Source organism: Chinchilla lanigera, unplaced genomic scaffold, assembly GCF_000276665.1.
Source record: "Chinchilla lanigera isolate Chin_1 unplaced genomic scaffold, ChiLan1.0 scaffold00049, whole genome shotgun sequence".
NCBI lineage: Eukaryota > Metazoa > Chordata > Mammalia > Rodentia > Chinchillidae > Chinchilla > Chinchilla lanigera.
The window spans coordinates 11727103-11741399 of record NW_004955450.1 but is presented as its reverse complement, the minus strand read 5'-3'; the positions used below and the strand labels follow the sequence as shown (position 1 = coordinate 11741399).

The 14297-nt window shown below is 50.2% G+C and overlaps 2 protein-coding genes across 8 annotated transcripts in view; both read left to right on the top strand.

The window, feature by feature from the left end:
* Usp3 (ubiquitin specific peptidase 3) overlaps positions 1-11967 on the top strand; it is a 73030-nt gene extending 61063 nt beyond the window's left edge. For 6 of the 7 annotated variants that reach the window (XM_005393775.2, XM_013518845.1, XM_013518844.1 and 3 more), the window contains 7 exons: positions 1-144; positions 3315-3421; positions 3550-3630; positions 8541-8659; positions 8960-9073; positions 9193-9260; positions 11271-11967. In XM_005393775.2, the coding sequence (XP_005393832.1) occupies positions 1-144; positions 3315-3421; positions 3550-3630; positions 8541-8659; positions 8960-9073; positions 9193-9260; positions 11271-11436 (799 nt within the window). In that variant the 3' untranslated portion in view covers positions 11437-11967. The remainder of the gene's footprint in view (positions 145-3314; positions 3422-3549; positions 3631-8540; positions 8660-8959; positions 9074-9192; positions 9261-11270) is intronic. The other variant, XM_013518846.1, reaches the window with a different exon arrangement.
* A 1339-nt stretch (positions 11968-13306) lies between these two features.
* Fbxl22 (F-box and leucine-rich repeat protein 22) overlaps positions 13307-14297 on the top strand; it is a gene marked incomplete in the record, with an annotated part of 8416 nt that continues 7425 nt past the window's right edge. The window contains 1 exon segment of the mRNA XM_013518843.1: positions 13307-14204. Coding sequence (XP_013374297.1) covers positions 13935-14204 — 270 coding nt within the window.

Here is a 14297-nt window from a genome sequence, read left to right as displayed (position 1 = left end):
GGGCTACCAGCAGCAGGACGCCCACGAGTTCATGCGCTACCTTCTGGACCACCTACACCTGGAACTTCAGGGTGGTTTCAATGGGGTTTCCCGATCAGCAATTCTGCAAGAGAATTCTCTGTCTGCAAGTAACAAGTGCTGCATGTAAGATTCAGTTTTCTTTTGTGACATTCTCTTGGATGTTAGATTCATTATGGAAAGTAGAGAGTTCCCTAGACATTTGCTGAACCTTCCATGCACTTGAGCTTTGTAACCAAATGCAGAAGCATGTGTCTCTTGCTTCTAGACTAGAAGGGTCTTGCATTTGCATGCTGGTGTAGTTCTGGCTGTTAGTTCTTGGTACAGATGATTTGAAAACCTGCAAAAGTGGAAAATGTTTTAACGGTTTGGCATTCACAAGACTACCCTGCAGGTGTATTGGACAACACGTAGGAGACCTCACTTACTTGAAATGCAGGGCTGAGGCTGCACCCAGGGCCTCATATGCCTTACCTCTGAGCTGCCTCCCTAGCGTAACTTCATTTTTATACACCGAAGTAATTGCACACATTCACTGGAACCAAAGCTTAAGCTTGAGTGAATTTTCCTCAAGTTTCTCTTTCTTAATGAAATTGAGGAATTTATAAGTTTTCAGAAATTTTTTTCTTGCCTCTCACTATGAAAAAAAAACAAAACTGTTTGCATGGCTTCCCCATGTATTAATAGCCCAAAACATAATTTGAGGTTAGGTCATTTATTTTGCTTGAGGAAGGCATAATTTTGTGATATTTTAGACTGGATTTTGGTCAAGTTACAGTTTCCTTCTGCTCAAATTTGTGAAAAATGTTCAGTGTTGATCTGTACAGGAAGGGAATTTATAAGAAGACAAACTTCTCAGAGAAAGGGGAGAGTGATGTGTACAGGTCAGTGTGGTATCACCTCGTAGTCAACAAATCTGGCTTAGAAGGAGCAGAGCTTTTTAGTGACAAAGCAGGCTCACAGCTACCCTGGCAGCATCGGAGGAGGGCAGCCGTGTGCCCTCTGTTCCCCTCAGGGTGCTTTCCGCCTAGGGCCTACTACCTGTGGTTCCACTAGAGAACGGGAACAACTTCTGACTTGGTAAAGTTGTTTTCCCAGCAGCACCAAACTAAAACGAGTGTGACGCGAAAACTTCTACTTGTGTTTAGCGTGGCACATTGATACGTAAAGGATACGCGACCGGGCCCTGTCCGCACAGTCTGTGGCGTGAGGCGTGTGATGGAGAGGGTGTGTCGTTGTTGTGTGATGCCCACCGCGCCCTTGTGCAGTCTCCTTGTCTGATACTTACAGGCTTTTCCATGTTAGTCTGTAAATCTTTTCGTGGCATTTTAAAGAATAGTAATTAGAAGCTCTGTTTTTTTTAGTTAGGAATAGACAGAAAAATATATCATAAATTACTAAAAATTTCAAGATTACCTTTATTTCCTTCAGTGCATTGGAGGAGGTATTTCAGGATCTAAGGATATTTTCTAAAACTAGAAAAATATCTCCTATAAAAGATCTGTCTTTACTGATACAAACACTCCCACCCCTACTGAAGGTGGTGGGTGTGGAGGAAGGGGCAAACGTGTTCTTTTTAATATGTAGGGAGTCGTTAGCGTCAGTGTCAAAGGTCTCTGCAGTATACGAACCCAAGTAGTCAAAATTTCAATTTAATGTGCAAGTATAATGGAATAGCAATTTTGAAATTTATCTATGAATCTTGTTTTAAGACTACAGTATATGTAAACTTAATGCCATACATGTCAGGTGGTGAAAACTTGATTTCCTCTGACAAGTGGTAATAAAGACCTACATTGAGTTTAAATGTACTACTTTTTAGTGAAGCAGTTGCCATTTTAATGAAAGGCAACTCTGAATGTGAGCATCAGCTTGGAGGGTTAGTTGTAGCCCCTCTGTTTTCAGTAATTTTAGGGACATTCTTCATGGTACAGGTATAAACCTAAAACCTGAAATGGTCACTTTAATGCTTTTCCCAGGTGGCTTGTGTTCTTTTAATTCACTTAACCCAGTATACCTTCCAAACAGCACTTCTAAAGATAATAGTAAAAGCATCTTCTTTTTGCTGGAGAAGGGATCAGAGTTTTCAAATAGCATCTCTGCTCCCTCACTGCGGTGGGTTCTTTGCAGTGTCCTGTTTCCGGGCTCACATAGCTCCTGGGTGCACAAGGCTCACTGCAGGCCCTTGCTACGTGCTGTTAAGGGCAGCACACACCAAGGCCACCTCAGTGCCCACTGATATGATCTTGGTCAAATTAGAGGAGGAGCATAGTGTGACCCTGAGCTGTGTTAATTAACCTTGGGGGCTCAGCTTCCTGGTGTGCACACGGGGGTACCGTACCTTCCAGAGCTGTTGTAAGGATGGCTTCAATAAATGGGAAGCATACAGAATGGGGGCTGCATGTGGTCAGTGCCGTCCAGGTGCCTTCTACCCTTGCGGGTGCCATGTTCTGCTTGGGCCCATGGTGTCCATTCTGTGACATGTGTGCCGCTGCCCAGGATGAAGTACAGGAGCACGATGCAAGCAGCAGGTGAAATCCGACTTCACGCTGTACAGTCGCGGCAAACACTTGAAGTGCTTTTGTTTTGGGGAAGGTGCTCTATATCTCCGGCTCGCTTCGTCTTGGCACCAGGCCTCCGGTGCTCTCCCCAGTGTTCTTGTTTGCATTTGCTGGAACCTGGATGCCTGAGGGGATGCGACACTAGGCTGTAGCTTTCTCATTGTTCTTACAGTGGTGTGTGTTTGATCTCCACAAGGAAACGATCTATATTGTTGTTTTAGGTGAGCTTTTTGAAAAGGCTTGTCCATGTAAGTCAGCACATCTCCAGAAGTAATTACTAAATACATACTCAATTTCATCATTGCCTCACATTCAAAGTCAAGCAGTTGCAGGAATTCCCTGTACCATGAAGGCCTCAGAATGATTTCGACATAAAACAGTTTTTTTCTTTTCTGAGGGCTATATTGGGTAGGGGCCATCTTGCCTACACACAGTCATATGCATAATATGACTGCATAATAAGTCGTGTGCACAACTGTTCGTTGTAATACAAATGGCCGGGGTGAGTTACTTCTGGACAAACTGGTGGGACCAGAAGACAGGCTGGGAGAAGCCAGTGGCTTAAACCTTTTATGTAGCGTTTGTCTGCATAGCTCTGACATTTTTATAACTTAAAAATATAAATGACATATCTGTTTCCCAGTAGCACTGATAGGGTTTTGGCAGATATTTTAGGCTTTTAAATGTGAAAGAAGTGATTGTTATTGTGATGTTCCCCTGTGGTGGTTTCTTTAGAAACGGAGCATCAACTGTTGTCACCGCTATATTCGGAGGCGTTCTCCAGAACGAGGTCAACTGCCTCATCTGTGGGACGGAGTCCAGAAAGTTTGATCCATTCTTAGGTGAGGTGCATTTGGCACGTAGGCTTTTACTGTCTTAGTAAAGTAGTGATGTTAATGTTTCCTTTGAAAATGACACCAGTGAAGAGAAAAATCACTAACTTGACAGCTGTTTTTTATCTCCTCTTCAGACCTTTCATTAGATATTCCAAGTCAGTTCAGAAGTAAACGCTCTAAGAATCAAGAAAATGGACCAGTTTGTTCATTACGAGGTAAAGATACTAATGCTTTAGAATTCATTGTTCCCTTTAAAAAGGTGAATAGATTTATAAGTTCCATCAGTATGAGCTATGTGGTTCATATCTTTAATTAACGTGTTGTAATTTAACAAGTCAGACTGGAATGTCTTTTTCCTGACCCCCAGAACTCCATTTAATAAGAATGTCTGCTTCAAGATAAGAGGCGAAGCATAAGGTATTCTCACCTTTTTCCTCTTCATTAACATTGGGCTCAAAATTGAAAGTCTCCAGCAAAAATTTTCCTGAACAAATGAAACAGTATTGATTCTATGCATAAATACCTCTGGTATCTACAGAAAGCATACTCAGCAAGGTTTTGTAAATTATGAGGTCGTGTGTATTCTTTTGTATGAATAATAGTTTGAGAAATCAATTGATGATTAAGCTCAAGACCTGCTTTTAATTTCGAGCCCATTAAAATTCACAGGTACTTTAAGGAATTTATAGTAATTTTTTTTTCCTGGATGAGTATTAGCTACTTTAATCAAGGAAAAAGATCTAATTTAAAATCTACAGCAAGAGGATTCAGGATGGCTGAATAGAAGTGCCCAGCATGCGGGACTGCCACAGGACAACAAAGAAAAGCTGTACTGAGTGATTCTGAGAGAGCCCAAGTGGTGGGAACCTAAGCAGCAGGCAGTCAGAAAGGCCACCTACTAAAAGGACAAAGCAAACTGCATCTCGAGCCTTGCCCCAGGTGGAAGGTGGGGAGGAACCTCCTACTGCCCAGGGAGAAGGGAGGCGCGCCGGCAGAGGAGCACCTGCTTGGCTCTACCTGCATCACCTGCACAAAACGAGGGATGGGCCCCTTCCCAGCCTGGCACTGCTGGAGCAACAAACCCAGCAAGACCCAAGCCGGTCACCACCTGTGCTGTCCTGCAGCTCTAGGATTGTGGCTACCAGGGCCTTGGCTTCTCCGGTGCTTGCCTTCTGTGACCCAGGAACGTTCCCATCCACGTGCTGCAGTCCCAGGACTAGAGACCCCACAGCCACAGGACCATGGGCAGGGTCGTATACCTCCAAGCTTGGATACCAGTGCCACAAACTCGAATGCGACTTGCACAGGCCCCAGACCTAGGGGACAGTCTTCTCCATGGCCTGTGTGCTGGAGACTACAGCAGTTGGTGCCAAAAGCCGCAGCATCACTTGTCTCTTGGGCCCTGGAGAAGTACCTTCTGGGTCCCACACCTTCATGAAAGTAGCCAACAGCACTAAAAGCCATGGCCCCATCACCTCCCAGGACCAGGGTGCTATGTTGATGGTTACTGGTGCCACAGACCCCAGCACCAGCTGTGCTCATTCCCTGGGACCTAGGGGTGGTCACATACCATCCTGTGGCTCCAGAACTATTTGCCTCTGGTGCCCAAAGTCCAGGCATCTTCCACATTCATCCTTGGGGTCCCAGAGAAGTCTCCGTCACCTCCCATGGCTTGGGGACTGGAGGCTACAGCTGTGCTTTCCTTGATGGACCTGGAGGAAGGTCCCTCATAAAGCGTACCACCAGGACATGGCATTTCTTGTTACAAGCCCCAGTGTGTGGTGGATTAACTAATGGGCAGTTTGTACGCCCAGCTGAACTGAACCAGCACGGTGCTGGGCGTGGAAGGCCCACCTGAGGATTGTTGCAACAGCATAAAAAGAGAACTGGACGGGAAGAGGTTGCCCTGTTGATTTTCCTGGAGGAACCTGTCTGCTGGCTTTCCCTATACGAAGTCGGCTCTTATCATCAGAGGAGCTCGGGTTCTCGCTGTCACTGAGGATGGCTGCGGTTTCGTAAGGGAGCACTAGTCCTCACCTTGAGCGTTGCTTCCTGGCTCCTGTGCAGATCCTTCACCCCCCTGGCGCAGACTTTCTAGCGTCCACCACTGGCCTTCGGGCCCTCCAAGTGCAGATCCTTGGTACAGACTTGCATGAGACATAGCCGTGGGCTCCAGGCCTCCAGCTGGACTCATGGAGGACATTGCCGTGGGCTCGACGTATTCACCTGGACTTGCGCAGGACGTTGCTGTGGGATCCAGGCCCTCAGCTGGATTCTGTGGGTCTCTCGTGCATGGACAGATCTCTTGCACTCTTCTGCATTTGACTTTTTTGGGTGAATGTTATAAAATAATCCTGTAAGTTATATATTCTGAATTAAATCCATTCCCTTGCAAACCCTGACTGCCTCACTGTGGGACCAGAGAGCACGAACCATTGGAATCCTAAGTCCACTGCAAAGTCGTACTTTACTGTGAGACTGCTGAGGTGCTGGTGGACACTGCTGACATCAACCAAAGCTGAAGAAATCACTCACAGGCTAAACTTTCGAGCCCTCCTACTACCAAGCAGCCTACCTAACTCACACTCTGTATCCTAGCTATATTTAAAAAAAAACCTTTTCCTACGAAAGCTACTCCATAAAATTGGAAAAAGCAACTGTTACACCAGATGTGCACACATCACCGTAGGGACAGAACAGGAAACATGCTTCTACAAGAAAATTCTGAATCTCCAGAAATACATCCTGGTTTGAAGGAAATTATGAAATGCTTGGGAAAAAAATTAAAATAGTGATTCCTAAGGAAACTGAGCAAGATGCATATGAGCACAGACAATACGAAGAAACAAGAGCTTCACCAGGGAGAACTGACCAGGAACCTTAGAACTGAAGAAGAAAGTTGATGAAAATGAAGCAGCAGAAGAGAGAATTTGTGAACTGTAGGACGGGTCTTTTGAAGTAAGTCAGGTAAAAGGAACGAAGAAAGCTGGTGAGAGTTAGGGGCACTGTGAAGCAAACAGGCAATTGTGCTCCGTTTGGGTGGCTCCCTGCTGGGTGCAGCTGTGTCTCTGTGCTGAGCCGACCCGTCCATCACTCTGCAGCGGCTGCCGCTGTCTTTTTGTTTCTGCAGTTTCTGGTTTAGAGCCCACTTTCTCTGACCTGACTCTAGCTAGTCCTTCTGGGGGTAGGCCTCTCCCCCAGCCTTTTGCTCTCAGGCTGTCTTCACTTTTACCAGCAAAGTGAGTTTCTTCTAGGCACCGTGTTAGGCCTGTCTTGTCTTTCTCAATCCTTTTGCCAGCTTTTATCTCTTAATGGATGAATTTAATCTATTTACATCCAAGGTTTTTTTTTCCTTTTTCTTTTTTTTTTACATTCAAGGTTATTACTAACAGGTACAACTGTCCTGTCAGTTTTGTTATTTTCTGCTTGTTTTATATATCTATGATCCTTCCTACCTAGATTCTCTTCTGTGTATCTATACTTCTAATGAGTTTTGTACACTTGTGTGTTACAATTCTTCTTAAATTATTCTGAAGATGGCTGAATAGCACTCCCTAGCTCCGCCGCAAAGAACCAAAGCAACAGCTCTGTACTTGTGTATTGAGGTGAGTTAACTGAGTAGAAATCCAGAGACCGGTAGAGCAGCATAGCAAAAAACACCTTATCACCTGCTGGCCTGGCTCCATGGCCGGGAGAGGGGAGTCTCCTTCCTGTGGGCTGCAAGTGGAAAATACCCCTGTTGTCGGCGCAGACAGGGACAGTCTTCCCTATTGCAGAATTGCAGGTCCCTGCAGGCCTCCAACCTAAGCAGATAAGCCAGAAATCTGCACCTTTGGAAAACAAACTCCCTTCATCCCTCTAGTAGTGCCCCAGGTGCTGTAGCTGGGAGTCATCTTCAGAAGTGACCTGTCCTCTGCATTTGGACTACCTTAGGGGTCACAAACCCCACCACCCCGCTGCTTGAGAGCCCACAGATCCTGCATTGCTTGGCGGAGCCGCTGACACAGACCCCCAACGGGCAACCTAGGAGAGCACAGACTGGACGCAGCGGGAGCGGAGCGTGCCCGGGGAGCTGCGCCCTGAGACCAGGGCAGGGCCCGGCCAGTGCGGTTTCCCACGGCGGTGAGGACTGAGGGGGCCGCCTGCAGTTCCTGCCTCCCTGTGCCTGGCAGCAGCAGTGCCTCTAAGGCACAGCCTAAGGAGGTGGAGAGAAATTGCCCAACACCTCAGCAGGAAGGCATTTCACCCGGCTCAGGCTGTGAGCTGCTCCTGCTTCAGCCCTGGCGGTTGCTACAAATGAAAGAAATGGGAGAAGAGCCCCTGCCGTTGCCCCCAACTCAGGGTGCACAGCCTGAGAAGGCCCAGAGAGAAACTACCCAGTACAGGTTCCAACAGCCACACGCTCCTTCGCATGCAACTTCAGTTACAAACCTAGGTGGCTGACGGGCGTTGGCTCAAGAGTAGCTTACCAACCCCAGTGACACAATTCAGTCCACAAACCAAACAATGTGGCTGCGGTTTAAAGGACTGGGAGTAGAGCAGGGGGAGGTGGTTGGGGGGAGCCTTTGTGGGTTAGCAGCACGTTAGCCTTACATAATCTATGTTTGTTTTTAAAGGTTGTGACTAGGGATGTTTGATCTACATTTGATGTTCATTTTTTGTAAGCTTGGGGCTTTCTCTGTAATGTCACACATGGAGAGAAAAACATGGGCTGGGCATGCAGCTTAGTGGTAGAGCCCCCGCCTAGCACGGCCAAGAGCCTGGGTTCCGTCCTAGTGCGCAGAAAGACAAGGAACTTTGATCTCATCAGGAATCGGTTTTTATTAGAAATCCCAGACTCACTCTTTCAGTAACTGCAGTAAAACCAACATCCAGCATTTCTATCGCTCGCAGACCATCTCCGGTGTCAGGCGCGATGCCAGGGGCTTTGTCCGCTATTTCGCTTTCCTGCGTAGCTCTTCAAAGGAGGTTTATTTCTGTCTCTAGTTTGCATCTAAGGACTGGCGACTCTGATGAGGTCACAGAGCTGATCAAGGCGTGCCTCAGACGTGGGCTGCTCGGCAGCAAGACTCTGCCTTCTGCAGTGCTTGGTCCTCTAATGCAGCCCCAACCCCTTTGGTTTCAGATTGTCTTCGCAGTTTCACTGACTTAGAAGAACTGGACGAGACAGAGTTATATATGTGCCACAAATGCAAAAAGAAACAAAAGTCCACAAAAAAGTTCTGGATTCAAAAACTTCCCAAGGTAAGCAGTGCATTTCAAATTAGGATGCACTTTCAAAGAGGAAAGTGCCCGGTTGATGAGAAAAGATATTTTTATAACTTGAGAGCACGCGAACTGTCCTGGGGGTCTCTAGGGCTTTCAGGGCGAGCCGCAGGCCCTGGACGTTCCCTGGGGGAGGGGTGTGATGAAGAAAGCGATGCCAAGGTCAGAAGAAAAACTGCTTGGTGCCTGCAGTATGATTTGAGAGACATCAGTACAGAGAGGCTACTGGAAGGTAAATTCGGTGCGCGTTCAGTCGTTGTCCTTGTCTTTGCCATCCAGGTGCTATGCTTACATCTGAAAAGATTTCACTGGACGGCATATTTAAGGAACAAAGTTGACACTTACGTCGAGTTTCCGCTGAGAGGCCTCGACATGAAATGCTACTTGCTTGAGGTAAGCGCGGTGACCACGTCTCAGCACAGAGAGGGTGGAGGCCACTGCGGCACTGAAGCTGATGCTGTCGGCCACTGCTCCTAACCCAGTTCCGGGGCTGCCTTGTGCTTGTTCCATAGCCCGAGAACAGTGGCCCCGAGAGCTGCCTGTACGACCTGGCGGCGGTGGTGGTGCACCATGGCTCCGGGTGAGTAGCCGCTGAGATGGAGATCGGCAGCTCTGCACCGGCACCGCAGTCCAAATTCTCCTCCCGAAAAGTGGGTTAGGGGTCATTAAAGCGGGTGAAGTTTTTCTGGGAGGACGTTGGAAGCAGTAGAGAAGGTGCACAGAAGCAAAACAGCAAGCGGCCGGGCGTGTGAGGTCGGCACTGAGAACCGGCCCACCTGGCCGCAGTATCGGGGTCCTCTTACCCCCGTTATTTTCTTTGCCAGCTGAAATTTAAGAGGGCGAAAAATAGGGCAATATTTAAAGTAACCTGCCCCGGGTCACGGACTTTAAAGATACATTGTTACTTCGTTAAAAGACCTTTCCAGGAAAGTCTGTACTAGGTGTGACAGCCTTCGGACCTCTGGCGGAGAGCAGTTATTTTGGCTTTAAACGTGGACTGCTGTACTTGCGCGAGCCCGCTGCGGCAGTCTTCCCTCACAGCTTGGTGGACGCTGCTCCACCCGGGGTTACAGATGGCAAGGCTGACACTGCCGACTGTCCCCTCTTCTCAGGGAGTCTGTAGTCTCCTCTGCCTTTGGGCGTAGTCAGTGTCTGATGTATTTCTGCTTGGTAGCTGGTCGGGCACTTTCAGTTGAGTATCCTCAGCTGATAGAAATTTGTTTATTCTTTGTCCTCCCTCCTGGAATCTAATGAATCCAGTGCGTTTCCTAGATCAGTTCCTCTGTATCCAAATGGAGAATGAATTAGCTCTGTGGACCGCCCGTTGTGGTGCTGGGGTTGAACCGGGTCTCCTGCCTGTCAGCCAAGCACTGCCCCGAGCCGCATCCCCACTTCCCGTAAGGTTTTTCTATGAAGGCGATCACTGTTTTTGTGGGGTTTTTTTTTGGGGGGTGGTTTCTGGACCGGGAATCGAACTCATGACCTTGCACTTGCCAGGCAGTCACTGTGCCACTGAGCTAAATCCCCAGCCCCAGTTTTTGTTTTTTGGCGATCACTGTTCTTCTCCAGCTTGTTGCTAACAGCCGCTCGTTTTACGATGCCAGTATCATCTTGAGACCATTGCTTCTAACTGGAAGCTTTAAAGTTCTCCTTGGTTTTCTGCATTAAATTCTCCAATTAACTGCTTTCCTCGCCCTTCCTAGCATTTTTCGTTCATGCTCTTGCTTTCCCCTTAGAACCTGCCTTTTCATTGTTTATTTAGAATCAGAATACAGTGACACCTTGGTTTACGAATTTGTTCCACAATTTTGGAAAAGATGGCCATGGTCATGTTCATAACCTGATATACAGTTTACAAATAAAAACAAAAGTTTGCCAAATGCCTTTGTTCTTCAACCGAGGCACCACTTTACAGGGAAGGGTAAGGCTGATCATTATTGGTAAATGAGGGTTTTTCTGGCAACCGTAAAGGTCTTTCTTTTATCCACCCACCTTGCTCTTGACAGGAGGGTGGACTCTGGGTACCGTGTCAGCATTTGTGGCCCAAGTACTAAGGATGTGTTTCCATTGAGGCCAACTAGTTTAAACTCAATTTTTTGTTTTTTAAGTTTTTTTTTCACAGATTGTGGCAGGAAGTAGAGCACTGAGTCTCCATAGGCCCTGACCTGTGCTAACGCTATGCTTGGGCGTCCACAGCTGTTCAGCATTCCCATTAACCCGGTGCCATCTGCTTCGTGGGTTCTAGGAAACCTTTGGTTTCCAGTCAGTTGATGGTCCTTTCCTGTCTCCCGTTCCCTGACCGCTGTCCCCTCTGATGGGGTTGGAGGAGGGCAGCAAGCGTGTGATCATCCGTGTGATCACCCATCGTAAGTGAAGCCTCTAGGACAGTGGCAGTGAACCTACGACACACATGCCGCAGCAGGCAGTTTGTGTTGTTCAAAGCTCTACAAGGTTCGCCATCACTCTTCCAGCATTTGTTCTTAATTACACTACGTACTGAAATCTACTTCAGATAACACATTGCACGGTTGCACGGATCGTTCCCTGACTTCTGCAGTCATTGCCTTTGATCAGTGCCTTTTCCCCACAGGGTCGGCTCTGGACATTACACAGCCTACGCAGGTCACGAAGGCCGCTGGTTCCACTTCAACGACAGCACCGTGACGCTGACCGATGAGGACACCGTGGGGAAGGCGAAGGCCTACATCCTGTTTTACGTGGAGCGCCAGGCCAAAGCTGGATCAGACAAACTTTAATACCTCTCGAAATCATTATGCAACTCTACCGGACAAACATTTCCAATTTTCCATAAATACTTGATCCAAGATTTAATTTCATTATGCACTTTTCAATTTCCGGTTCTGGATTTAGTTTTGTCAATGGTAGTGACTTACTGAACATGGGCACCAACTAATTTTTTGTTGTCGTTGTTCTACCAGAAAACCTCAGCAGATGTTTTGATTTGCTGCTTTAGTTGTAATAATTCAATTTTTATATGTAGTTTCAAGAACTTAGTTCTGTTTGACTTTTTTATATTAATGTTTTCCATTCTCACCGAGGCACATTTACATCCATGCTTTTATTACTCACACGCTGAAAGCCGGGGCGCCCCGGGTGTGGAGGGCGAGGCCGCGCCCAGCGCCGAGGTGGCTCCGGGCGCAGGCCGCGCTCGCGGGGGCGGCCAGGAGGTTCCCCGCGACTGCTCAGTGCTGCTGCCTGTGCAGGGCACGAGGGCGCTGCCGCTGTGCATCAGCACTAACTGAATAAACGTGTCGGTTCAGCCGTTACCTGCACTGCCCTTCTACAGTTACTCTTCCCGTGGGGTTTGCCCGCTCGGGGGCGGTTCTGTCTATTTCCTGGGGGAGCTGGGAAGAGAAGTCCGGCTGCCACACTCAGAGTTTACAAAGTCCTGAGGCGCAGCCGGGAGACCCCAGCGTGCTTTGCCTCTCTCCATCAGCACCGGTGAGCCCTGCTCATTCTAGTGGAGCTGTGGCCCCCGCGCGCCCCTCCCCTCCCCATCGCGTCCACAGCAGGAAGCTGTGGGTTAGCGGGTCTCCTGGGTCCGTCCTGCGAACATTGTAAGTGAAGAATAGCCTCACTTGCAACAGGCAGACCTTCCATTCTAGAACTCAGCAGCTTCGTGTTTATTGTCAAGAACAATAGGTACGAGCACTAAGATTTAACTAAAATGGAGATTTGCACCCAGAGCCCCATTTGAAGGCAGCTGTGATTGCTGCCAGCTGCCCGGGCCACCCTTCTCTCGGAGGGGCGGGGCGAGGGGGTAGCGGTGACATCACTGCGAACAGAGATGGATCCAGCCAGGCCTGTAGGCGGACAGCCGTGTGCTGCCGCTGTCCTGGGTGCTCGCGGACAAGTGCATCTCCGGGCGAGCCCGGCGAGCAGACGTGTAATCTTGTCTTACCTGGCTCCTTAGCCCCCAGTGGATGAGCGTGGGGGTGTTCTTCCCCCTACTTGCCTAACTTTGCAGGAGGAGCAGATGCAGCTCCGTGAGCCCGACCTCTCAGGGCAGCACCCCCGCTGGGGAAGCACTTTCACAGGACAGGGACCAAACGGCAGCTCCTTCTACATTTGCCGCCTCTGATAAGGTGGCACATGTGGTCATTTAGATTTAAAACTCAGTTCCGCAGTCGCATCAGCCACAGCTGCGGTGCTCAGCACGCCCAGCAGGGCGGCGCACGCTCCGGAGAAGGGCGCTCTGCCCTCGCGCTGGCTCCTGCAGCTTAGAATCAGTCGGTCTCTGAAGAACATGAAGAGGGAGGTGTGGACGTCAGGCACTCAGAAACGAGGCGCAGATGATCCGGTCTGATACACCAGGGCATGCGCAAACCTAACCGTGGCTCCTCTGGCCCCGCGGCGCCCTTCAGAAGGCAGGCGGCTGTGGCTGCCGGCGCTCACGCGGGGCTCCGGCCTCAGCATGGGCGGCGGCTGCGGAGCGCGCTCTTTGTATGCTAAGGGGACCTCGGAGCAGACTTGGCCTGCTTTGTTGGGAAAAGCAGAGCTGCAAGAGAGGAACACATTTCTGTAGCTTTGATTTTTTTGTTTTAAGAGAGAGTCTTGCTGTGTAGTTCAGGCTGGTCCTGAACTCACTGGGAAGCCCACGCTGGCCTTGAACTTGTAGTGTCCCGCCTCAGCTTCCCCAGTCCTGGGATTGTGGGCGTGCACCACCATGCGCGGCTTCTGTAGCGGTTTTACTGCTTGATTTTACTTAAGCAACAGTGCCCGAGTGGCACCAGGAAGATTAGAAGACCGGGTCCGCGACTGTGCGCCCGGACCCTGCTGTAAACGTGCCTGCTTGTATTTTCAGTCTGTCATCACAGGCCCGTCTCACACCTCTGTGCAGGGCCTGGGGCACAGAGGCACCCCAAGTCCCCCCCACAGGTGGGGAAACCGTGTGGCAGCACAGATCTCTCCATGGTGGAGAAAGCTGTGCTTATCCACGTGTTCTCTGTGCACGACGGCGAATGTCAGAACTAAGCCAGAGGGGCGCCGCCCTGGTGGAGTGTGGCGTGTGTCTCGCCCGGGAACTCTCGCGGCCGCTTTCCCCGAGGGGCCTATTTATGTCTCACCCGCCGCAGGGCACGGAGGACTGTTCAGACGACGCCCGTGTGGCCCCGCCCGCCCCGCTCAGGCTCCCGGCGTTGGGGTGGCCCCTGGGTCCTTGGCTCGTCTCTGGCGGGGACCGCCCGCGGGTGCGCGTGGGGCCCAGGCTGCCACCCCGAGACCTGCCGCGGCGATGCCGTCGGGCGCCAGCTGCGTGCCGCTTGGGGCCAGCCCTTCCTGCGGCCCTGCCCGGCCGGCGGCGGGGAAAGCGTCCTTAAAGGTCTCTTCTCGCGCAGGAGCCAAGCACGCGATGCCCCGGCCCCAGCTCCGGCCTCCGCTGCCACCCTCCGGCGGGCGGGCGGGACGGCAGCAGTGGCCCCGAGGACTCGCTCCGCCCGCCCCGTTCCCCCGTGACTCGTGGAGGAGCCCCTTTCCCCGGAGGAGCCAGGAACCCAAGGCCGAGGTGCTGCCCGCACGTCCCGTGACGCCGCCCCCAGCGCGGCCAAGACGGGGCCGGGACGGCGCTGCTGCGCGCTCCTGGCCGGTGCCCCGCGCG